The 11810-nt window shown below is 18.0% G+C and overlaps 3 protein-coding genes across 3 annotated transcripts; all 3 read right to left on the bottom strand.

Moving 5' to 3' along the window:
- Nucleotides 1–1243: 1243 nt before the first annotated feature.
- On the bottom strand, nt 1244–5035 carry AARP2 (small ribosomal subunit assembling AARP2 protein, putative; the record flags this gene model as incomplete). Its single annotated transcript, XM_028672954.1, has 1 exon — nt 1244–5035. The coding sequence occupies one exon, from the start codon at nt 5033–5035 to the stop codon at nt 1244–1246; it is 3792 nt and encodes a 1263-aa protein (XP_028526144.1).
- A 1115-nt stretch (nt 5036–6150) lies between these two features.
- Nucleotides 6151–7068, bottom strand: PGAL8A_00102700 (conserved Plasmodium protein, unknown function; the record flags this gene model as incomplete). Its single annotated transcript, XM_028672943.1, has 1 exon — nt 6151–7068. The coding sequence occupies one exon, from the start codon at nt 7066–7068 to the stop codon at nt 6151–6153; it is 918 nt and encodes a 305-aa protein (XP_028526143.1).
- A 656-nt stretch (nt 7069–7724) lies between these two features.
- On the bottom strand, nt 7725–11408 carry PGAL8A_00102600 (conserved Plasmodium protein, unknown function; the record flags this gene model as incomplete). Its single annotated transcript, XM_028672932.1, has 1 exon — nt 7725–11408. One exon carries the CDS (start codon nt 11406–11408, stop codon nt 7725–7727), a length of 3684 nt encoding a protein of 1227 aa, XP_028526142.1.
- Between the last annotated feature and the right edge of the window lie 402 nt (nt 11409–11810).

Raw genomic sequence — 11810 nt, 5'->3', positions numbered from 1 at the left:
ACAAAAAAAAAAAAAAAAAAATACTTAAAATATTAAAAGTAGAGAAACACAATTTCATTAAAAAATATTAAATATGCATTTTAGAAAAAAGTAAAAAAAAAAAAAGTATATTTTACATAAAACATTTTTTTTTTTCTAATAAATATATGCATACATGTTTATGCATTCATTTTAAAATTATTTTTTTTTCTCTTTAATAAAATAATGAATTAAATATTTTTTTTTATCACTGTAAAAAAATAAAAAAAAAAGAATGAATTTTAAAAAAAAAAAAAAAGCATTTACAATTTTCATTTTTTGAATTATCATGAGAATTAAAAAAAATGTATAAAAAACAATATAACGGAAAATAAGTCACTATAAATTGTATGTTTAAATATATATTCTAAAAAAGCAAGTACATAGCTATTAACCTCTTTAAGGATAGAAAAAATGTAAATTATTTATTTCTAAAATTATAAATTTAAATGAAAAAAAAGAACTAATGAATAAAAAGGAATATAGAATAACGTCAATGTGCTTACACACATTATAAGCACACACAAATAAAAATTTTAAAAAAAAATATCATAGCCATATTTTGATTTTTTTTTTCAAGAGTATGCAACAGTTTACCTTTCTATTTTTTTTTTTTTTTTTTATTTTAATTACAAAAATAAGAAAATAAAAGAAAAGAATAAGATAATTGTTTTTATTAATAATACCTTTTAACTTTTTAACAAAATTAGATGTGCTATTTTATATTTTTATTTTTTATTTTATTTTTTTTTTTTTCAGTAATATATTAAAAAGTTTTCTTTTAAAATATTTTAGCTAATATTGTATTTTTGTTTTTTTTATTTTGATAAACAACATAAACATTATTTAAAACGAAAATATAATATAAATATGTTTTATTAACTTAAATTTATATCAATACAAAATGAAAAGGAAATTTATTTAAAAGAAATAATTATATAAATATTTAGCAAACGTGATTACAAAAAAAATGAAAATAAATGTACATAATTTATAAAAGGAATGGATAATAAATAAAAGAAAAAAAAAAAAAATTTATATAAAGTATAAGAAGAAATTGTATAAAGAAAGAAAAAATATCTAATAATTGAAAATGAATTAGAGAAAAAACAATTATAGATATTAACAAGAAAAGAAAATATTATAATTATTTAAAAAAAAGAATAAAAAACTTGATAATTTGAGAAAATTAAGAAATTAAATATTAAAAATATATATAAATATCTTAATTTTTTCTCCCTTTTTTAAATGACAATTTTTTCCTTTCCTTAACAACATTTTGCTTTGCTTCTTCAACTTTTAACTTTTCTTTTAATTTTTTGTGATAACTTAATTTAGATTTTTCCTTCTTTTTGTCAATAATATTTTTTTTAATAGTATGTAACATTTGATACCATCTTGCTGCTAACTTGGGATTTTCTAATGATTTAAAATTTATATGATCACTCTCCTCCTGTTTTTTTTTTAATTCATTAGAATCATCAATTTTTTTGAATAATTTAGGTTTTGATCTATATGGTAATTCTTTTAATAATTTTGGTCTTATATGAATTTTGCTATGGTAAAAATGTCTAAATGGAATCTTTCTATAATTACTATTATGATTGACGTAAATGTTGTAAATATATCTCAGTTCATTGATAGATCTTAATTTATTTTCTATATCATAAGTGAAGTATTTTTTAATTTTTACATTAACAAATAATTTTAAAATAACGATATCACTCATTCTAATTTTATCTGCAAAGGTACATCTAAAATCACCGTTACTATTTAATTTATTTTTTATTAATCCTTTAATTCCACTTGGTGTAACCACAGGGCAATTAATAAATTTGCAAACTTCTAAATCTGAATTGAACATATTTTTAATAAAAGCTGTATTCTTAAAAATTTTGTATGGTTCCCCAATTAATTTTAGTTTTTTCATAATATTGAAATTATTATTAGTCTCTATAATAACACCATTAATGCATATACGGAAAAAAGGTACTTTTTTATAATTATACAAAGCTAGAATACCACTATTAACTGCTGATAATGGTCCATAAAAAGTACTATTGCAGTGCATATGTTCTGTTGTATATTTTAAATATCTTATTCTCACATTATTTCTTTCATTAATTGAATAAATTGGAATACTTTGAAATCTTCTCCATCCAACTGAAAAAATTAAAGGATCATTTGATCTTAAAACTTTAGGAAACCATCTATGTTTTTTTATTCGACAATGAATATAAGAATCCTTTTCTTCATAACTTTGCAATCCACCACATATAATCAAATTATTTTTTAATACAATCAATTTTTTTTTTTCAATAGTTATTTGAATCCTAACATATTCCCCTATATTAACAGAAGACCCATAAGCATTATTTAAAACTCCTACATATTCAGTTTCTATATATTTTTCTTTCATTAATAATTTCTGTTCTTTCATTTTTTTCAAGTTATTGATATCAATTTCATTTTCTTCTTTCTTTTCATCACTTTTATCTGCATCTTCATTTTCAATATTATTTTCATTTTCATTATCATCATTATCACTATTATCATCAGCTTCATTACTTTCATTTTCATTATCATCATTATCACTATAATCATCATTTTCATCATTTTCATCATTTTCATTATTTTCATTTTCATCTTCTATTTCTTCCTTTTTTCTCCTTTTGTCAAAATTTTTAAAATACATATTATACAAGCTGCTATATCTAATGAAAAAATTTTCTACCAAATTATCATTAGTTAAGTCAGACAGGGATATTGTTAAATTATTAAAAATAAAAACATCATCTTGAACACATTTAAAACTGTCTATATTATCAAGATAATAATTACCTTCATTAATATGACTATAATAGTTTTTCTCATTATCATAAACTGCCTCTGTACTTAATAGATTTTTAGTAATATAAATTTTTATTTCCTCTTCTGACATAGATGTTTTAGATAAATTGATTTTTTCTTTTTTTATAATAGAAATAATATCACCCTTAAAATATAAACAATTATTTTTTTTATTTATATATGTAAAATCGTATATAAAACTATCTATACTTATTTTATTATCAAAAGCTAATATTTCTGCAATTTCATGGTCATAAAGAATTTCTTTTTTTTTTATTTCATCACTTTTTTCTAATTCTTCCTTCTTCTCTTCTTTAAAAATAGAATTATTAACATTTTCTTCATCTATAGAATTTTCATATATATTATTATTTTCTTCTTTATCATTTTCTATCCCAAATTCCTTGTAAAAATTTGTGAAACTTGTATCTTTCTCTTCTTCACTAGAAGAAATATTAATATCTTTTGCATAATAATAATCATCATCGTTATTTTTTTTTTCATACAAGATTAATTCTAATTTGTTATGTTCTTCTGCTTTTTCATTTACATAATTTTCTCCCTGCTTCTTTTTTTTTTGTTTTTCACTAAAACAAACGTTGGAAGGAGCTTTTCTTCTCTCTTCTTGTGTTTCATTATTTCTTGTATCAAATAAAATTAAATTATTTTTTTCGGAGTTATTAGAGAATACATAGTTAGAATTTTGCAATTCTCTTATCATTTTTATGCTTTCAGTAAAAAATTTTTTATTTTTAGCATTATTTTTTTTTTTTTTGCATTTATCATCATTATTTGGAGAATTATTTTTATTAGTATCCTCTTTTTCATAATCTTCATTTTCATCTTCATCCTCATCTTCATCTTCATCTTCATCATCATCCTCATCTTCATCATCATCTTCATTGTCACTCTCATCATCGCTTTTATCATCATCCTTGTCATACTTACTATTCATTTTATTTTCATCTTCTGTTTCTTCTTTTTCTTCTTCATCTTCTTCTAATCCTAATTTTTCTTTGTCATCCCCAATTAATAATTCTCTTTTCGTAAAATTTATTTTATTTTTTGGTATATGAATATACATGTTATCAAAATCAAATGTTATATTTCCAATATCAGACATAGGTGCGTAAATATTTGGATTTTTTTTCTCTTCATCAATTTTAAAAGGATCTTGTAAAATTTCTATTTTTTCTATTTTTATATCACCAATATTTGTGATGTGAATATTTTGATTTTTGTAAAGTTTTGATCCATATACATAACCTTCTATATAAACACGTATATTTTCGTTACAATTAGATAAAAATGATGTTAATTCCTTTTCATTTTCTTCATCATTATTTTTTTTTATATCATTAAAATGATTGCTATTATTTTCATTTGTAATTTCATTAGAAAACTCATCAATATCTAATCGTAAACCTACCAAATATCCATGCTGTTCTCTCCAAGATATTATTGGTTTCTTCATTACTGATAAAAATTTACATAAATTACGAATTTCTGTTTTGTTATATTTATTATTTTGTATACCACTAAGAAAAAATAATTTCGAACCCTCAACTAGTTCTTCTGAAAATCTTTTATTTAATTTTTTCTTTCTTTTTCTTATACTTTTACTATCTTTAAATTTATCTAATTTTGTAACAACGCCTAATACTTTAGGCATTCCATGCGTATTCAAGATACTTAGAAATTCTAGTGTTTCTAATTCGAACCCAAAACTACCATCAATCACTAGTATACATATATCAGCAATTTTTCCTACATCAATCATATTCAAAATATCATCATTTACTTCAATAAAGGTATATTTTTTTTTATTTTTTGTATAAACAGATATAGGACCATTTATTTCATTAATATTTACACCAACATAACATTTAATTAAACTTTTTAACAATGTAGTTTTTCCAACACCCTTAGAACCTTGTATTACTACAACTAATGGACTGTTTTTATTTCCTTCCTTAAAAACTCTCGGGATTCTTAATTTTTTTTCTTCTAATTCAAATAAATGTTGTTTTCTTCTATGAGCACTTTTAATACCACCACTAAATGCAAATGCTTTATGATATTTTTTGTTTACATTTTTGTTAATTTTTTTTTTTTTGATTTTCTTGCCAACTTTTTTTTTTTTATGATGCTTTCTTTTTTCCTCCATTAAATATTCTATCAATTAAATAAAAAGATTAATAAATTTGCAATTTTTATCTATTTGTATTCAATTAATTTTCAATACATGGTAGTTTTAAAATTTTTTTTTTTTTTTTTTTCTATGAAAAGAACATTAATATTGTAACTTTCATATATTTCCATATATTCTTTATTAAATTTTTTTTTTTTTTTCTATTTATGTTTTCTTAATGTTAAAAAAGATGAAATAAAAAAAAAAAAATTAGATGAAAAAAGCAAATGTTCTTCAAATTTTAGTTATTACATTTATATTTTTTTTATAAAATATTTCACAATATTTTATCTTATTTATATATGTTATCTTCAATTAATTTTTTTAATTTATAAAAAGTTTTTCTTTTAATATGAGAATGATTCCATAACTTTAAAACATTTTCTTTTTATATTTATTCATATCATATGTATATTTATGTTATACTTGTATTTATCTTTTGATAAATATAGAAATTATATTTTTATATTAAATTTACTCACACAAATAAAATAACTGGAAAGTTATAGAAATATTGAAATAATAATAATAATAAAAAAAAAAAAAAAAATAAAAAAATAAAAAAAAAAAAATCTTAATTTTAAAGAAATTAATTATCAATGCTTTTATTGTTTTTCTTTTAAATATCAAGAAAAAATAAAAGCATATAAGATAACATTTCTACAACAATTTTTAAATGCATATATATATATATTTTCAATTTATTTATTTATAATAAAAAAGTAAATTGCGTTTTTTAGAATTAAACACAATTAAAATGATAAAAACTGAAATAAAAAAATATTAAATCGTTTACAATGTTGGAATAAAAAAATAAAATATTTAAAAAAAAAAAATAAATAAATAATTACAATTAATAAAAAAATATGAAAAACTAAATTCATCATATTTTAAAAAGGCATCAATAAATAACATAAAGACTACATAATTAATTATAAAATAATAGAAGTAATAATTATAAATAATAACAATTATAAAAATAATAAATAATAAAAATTATTACAATATCAAATAAAAATAACAATAAAAAAAAACAACATTAAGTAAATATTTTAAAATAACCAAAAAATATAAAATTTTGAATTACATTTTTATTGCAACATTTCTACAGCATGTTTAATTTTTCTTAAAATTTCTCCCTTAGATTCATGTTCTAATTTATTGAAATTTATTACAATATTTTCATTTTGATCTACTGTATTATCATATCCATTATTTGAATAATTCAAATTTCTTTCATTTTTATTTGTAAAACTATTTGATTCAGCTTCTATGTTTCTTCTGTTGTTTGTATGAAATGAATTCATGGGTTCATCTCTTGTATAGAGATTCTCATGTTGGTAATTTGCTTCATTTTGACTCATACTTCTATTTTGTGAAATATCACCATTATTATATTTACGTCTTTCATTTGTAATATCGTTTTCTTCTTCATTTTCATCATTCCCATCTTCATTTTCAGTTCTGCTTTCTTGAATATTTAATTTTTTCCTTTCTTCTTCTTCTCTCTCTCTTTTCTCCTTTTTTCTTCTTTTTTTTTTTTTTTTTTTTTTTTTTTTTTTTTTTTTTTTTTTTTTTTTTTTTTTTTTTTTTTTTTTTCTTTTTTTTTTTTTTTTTTTTTTTTTTTCCTTTTTTTTTTTTTTTTTTTTTTTTTTTTCTTCTTTCTTTTTTTCTTTTCTTCTTTTTCTTTCTTCTTTTCTTCTTTTTCTTTCTTCCTTTCTTCTTTTTTTTTCTTCTTTTTTTCTTTCTCTTCTTTGTTTTTTTTTTTTTCTATTTTCTAGTCTTTTTTTTTTTCTACTGCTACTGCCTTTTTTTTTTCTATGCTTTCTAAAAAACCCATATAATATTCTACTATACCCTTTTTTTTTATACACTAAAATTTTATATTTTATATTTGTTATTTCTTCATTTTCCAAAATTAAAGGAAAAGAAAATATTTTTTCAAAATAATTTTTTCGTCCATTATATAAATAAAGAAGAAATAAATTAAGAATAATAATGTATTTCATATTTTTTATGTCTAATCATATATTTCTATATTTTTACATATATATATATATATATATATATATATTTTTTATCACATATTAAAAAGCTTTAAACATAAGTATATCTTATTTAAAAAAAAAAAAAAAAAAAAAAAAAAAAAAGTAGAATGAAATAAATTATCTAGATCTTATAAAGGTCCTATAATATTATTTATATAATATAAATTTATATTACTAGATATATATATAATTTTTTTTTTTTTTTTTTTTCTCTGCATATAAGTGCCTATGAACACTATTAAGAAAAATAAAATAAAATGAATATTTAATTTCAAATTAAGAATTATTAAAATAATAATTATGGTATGTATGTATTTATATACACATTTTTTTTTAGAGTTTATATAATACAAAAAAATAAAAAACAAAAATAAATTATCATAACATAAAATGCATATATTTTGAGACTGACTTAAAATCAAAAAAAAAAAAATTTCAAATGAAACTAAAATTGTAAATAATAGAGAATAATAACATTATTGTATTTTATTGTACATAAAAAAAGGAAAGAAAAAAAAGGAAAAGAAAAAAAGGGAAAGAAAAAAAAGGAAAGAAAAAAAAGGGAAAGAAAAAAAAAAATCAATTTATATTTTAAAATACTGTCTTTTAGTTTTTTATTAAGATATATAGAACAAATCTTCCAATACAATTGAAAAATAAAAAGGAAATTGTTCAATATAATCTTCTAGAATATTTAAAAGGTTATAAAAAAAAATATATAAATTTATATGATAATAATTAAAGAAGTTATAAATTTTAGAGTTATTTTTTATATAATTTTTAATTATTTCTTTATTTTTATTAATCCATTTACATACTATATTTTCTATACTATTTAATGCATCAACTAAGAGATAAATATGTTTATCATTTAATATGAGCTTTATTCCTATAATTATTACTTCACAGTTATTTTCGTTTTCTATTTTATCAATTTTTTTACTTAAAATATTCAGTGATTTTATATGTTCTTTTAATAACTCTTTGAATTGTATTAAAATTTCACTGTTTGCTGGAATATTTATATTATTTTCAAATATATAGTTTTCTATTTTTTTATCTATTACATCATTTTTTGAAACGTTTATTTTTTCATTTATATTATTTGATTCACCTTTTTCTTGATTCATTTCTTTTATATTTATAATTTTTTCATTATTAGAATTACTTTCTGATACTTTTATTGTAATTCTATCTGCATCATCAATTTTTGTATTCTTCATAGGTCTTTTAATATTTTCATTTTTATCATAATTATTTATTTTATATTCTTCCTCATAGTCAATTTTATATGCATTTTCTATTTTATTGATGTTATTTTCATTAAAGTTTTGGTTATCATTTTTATAAATGTCTTTTTTATCATAATTTAAAATTAAATTATTTATGAAATTTTTATTATCTTTATCTGCATTTCCTTTTAAAATATTTCCAATCTCTATTTTTTTTTTTTTTTTTTTTAAGGAATATCTCTTTTTATTTCTATTATTTATTATACTCTTATAAAGTAGAAACTTATTTTTTCTAAACATAAAATTTGTTTTATTACAAAAAGGATTGGTATTTGATAATACATTAGTAAAAATAATTCCATAATTGAAATTTTTTTTTAATTGATATAACAATATTTCATTTTTCTCATTTTTAATTAACTTAAATTTATACTTAATTATTTGGTTATTTTTTTTTCTCTTTCTTTCTATAGCATTTATTCTATTAATTATAAAATTAAAATTTTCTTTTTGAATAGTTATACACATATTGTTCATTACTTTATTTTTAAAATTCTTAAAATTCTTGTTAATCATACTTTCACTTGATTTATTAACTACGTAAAAATGTTTCTCCTTTATGTTTGTCAAAAAAAAAAAATTCTTCTCTTTCGAATTTTCATTATTTTCGTAATTACAATTCTTATCATAAATTTTAAAGATGTAATTCTTTTTTTTTATAGAATAATTATTATATGTGTTTTTAATTTTTATTTCATTATCATATGAATTTTTATTTTTATTCATTAATGCCTTCATATTATTTATGTTGTTTTTTTTTGAATAGTTGGTTAAATTTGGACACATATTTATATTTCTATCATTCGAAGCATTAACTAGAATATTTTTTTTTATATTGTTACTTTTATTAATTAAATTTTTTTTTTTTTTTTTTTTAAAAATAAAATCAATATTTTTTAAATGGTTTAAACTTAGATCTATATCTGAATGAAGATTTTCATTAATTAAAAAAAAATTATTTAAATTTAAAGGAATATATTTATCTTCGTTGTAATTGCATATATGGAATATAAATTTTTCTGTAGGACCACCTCTTGTTATGTTATTCATATTTCTAATTCTATCATTTAATTTCTTTTTTATACAATCAATAATATTTTCATTTATTGAATCATTTTGTAATAAAGAATCATTTTCTTTATAAATGCATTTTGATTTTGAATTTTCGATTTCTTTATTATAATAATGTTTAATTTCTTTTTTTTTAAATACATTCTCCTTTTGCCACAAAAAAGAATTCTTTTTTATTTTACGATCTTTACTATTATCAAATGTTGGAATTCTTTCTTTTTTTTTAGAGATTCTTAAGGAATTTATTATTTCTTCTGTGTTATTATCTTTTTCTGTATTTTCAATTTTGTCTAAATTTTTAATTCTTTCAAAGCCTTCATTATTCTCATACATATTATCATATAAATGAAGAGAGTTATTACTTTCTTCTAACTTTTTATCACTTATTAAACTTTTATCTACATTTTTATTATCACTAATAGTATTTTCATTATTTGTAAAACTTTCTTTTTTTTTAATATTTTTACTTATGTTCTTATCACTGTCGACTTTATCATTAAATATAAAGCTTTCTTTATTTATCAAATTTCTATCAATATCTTTTTCATTATTAATACTTTCATCATTTATATTTTTATCATTTTTCATTAAGTTTTTATCTATATTTTTATTATTAATATTGTTATCCTTTATTTCCTTTTTAGTAATGCTTTTTATATCTGCAGCGTTTTCAGAAATATTACTATTATGAATAATATTATCACTAGCACTTTTAAAAGTATCCTTTTTTAATATATCATTTTTATTTAATTTATCATGTATATTTGTATTAATTGTATTTTTTATATCTAACTTTTGTATTTCTTTATTATAATTTTCAATTTTTATGAAATTTTTTTTTTTATTATTTAGGTCATTATTTACTATTATTCTTTCTTGTTTTAGATATAAATTTTTTTTTTTTTTTTTCATATTTACTTTATTTGAAGAAATCTTCTGGTAATTATTCTCTGAATTTTTATTATTTTGAAAAAAAAAATCATTATTTTGTTGACTACCACTATGATTTTTTTGAACAATTTTATTTTCCATATTTATCCATTTCAAAATATTGGTAAATCCTGATGCTAAATCATCAAAAAGATTATCGGAATCATTTTTAAAAAAGAAGTTAGAATAATAATTATTATTTTTTAAATTTTCTAATTCATATTTTAATTTTTTATTTGTCTCTAATTTTTTTCTATTTTCTTCTATTAATTCTGTGTGCTCTCTTTTTAAAAGAATGTATGATTGATACATACGTTTATATATATTTATATTTGTATTTTTATCATTTTTATGTAGTTCTATTATTTTTTCTTTTTCGTTATACTTAAATATATCTATATTTTTAATATAGTTTTTAGTTATTGCTTTGTTGTCTTTAATCATTGAACTATTATCAATTTTTATATCATTAACACATTTTATATCATTTTTTTGATTGTTTTTATCTGAGCTAAATGAATTATTTTTTACACTATTATATTTTTCATATATATTATTATATAATTCTTTTTTTTCAATTGTATCCAATTCATTGTTATCCTTAAAATTCTCTTCATTTTTACTGTTTTTTATTTCTTCATTTTTTTCGTTCTTTGTATTTTCTGCATAATTTGTTTCTTTATTTATGTTATAATTAATTTCAATATATGAACTTTTATCCTGTAATATATCTTTTTGATTTATTTCGAATTCATTTTTTTCTTGTGTTAATTTATATTCCTCTTTATTTTCACAAATTTTATCAATTTTTAAATGTTCTTCATTTAATAAATTAATACTTTTTTTATTATTCATAAATTCATCGCTTTTTCTTTTAATTATTGAATTTTCATTTGTAATATTTTTTTGACTATCTTTTACTTCCTTATTTATTGTTTTATTCTCCATCTTAAAATGTTCTTCTATCTTCAATTTTTCTTTATTATCACTTTTTTCTACTCTATACATATCGCTATATTTTATAATATCTATTATTTCAACTTTTTTATCATTATCGTTTTCATAAAAAAAATATTATCTTATTTTAATTTTAGCAATTGAATAATCTTTTTCCATACTCCTAGTAAATTTTTTTTTTTTTTTTTTTTTTTAAAATTAATTTAAAAAATACAATTACATTTTAGGCTGAATATTGCATTATAGATATTAAAAAAAAAGAAAAATGAAATTAACAAAAAAAAATATAAAAATAAAGAAAATGAAAACTTACAAATACAATTTTTTAAATTTTAAAAATATTTATTTCTTAAAAAAATAAAATGTATACATATGTATATATTCATGCGCACAAATGCTTATGTATTTAAATGTTTCACTTTTTTTTTTTTTTTTTTTTTTACAATTTGTATT

Source organism: Plasmodium gallinaceum, assembly GCF_900005855.1.
Source record: "Plasmodium gallinaceum strain 8A genome assembly, contig: PGAL8A_v1_62, whole genome shotgun sequence".
NCBI classification, from domain to species: Eukaryota; Apicomplexa; class Aconoidasida; order Haemosporida; family Plasmodiidae; genus Plasmodium; species Plasmodium gallinaceum.
This window is presented reverse-complemented; position numbering and strand designations above follow the sequence as displayed.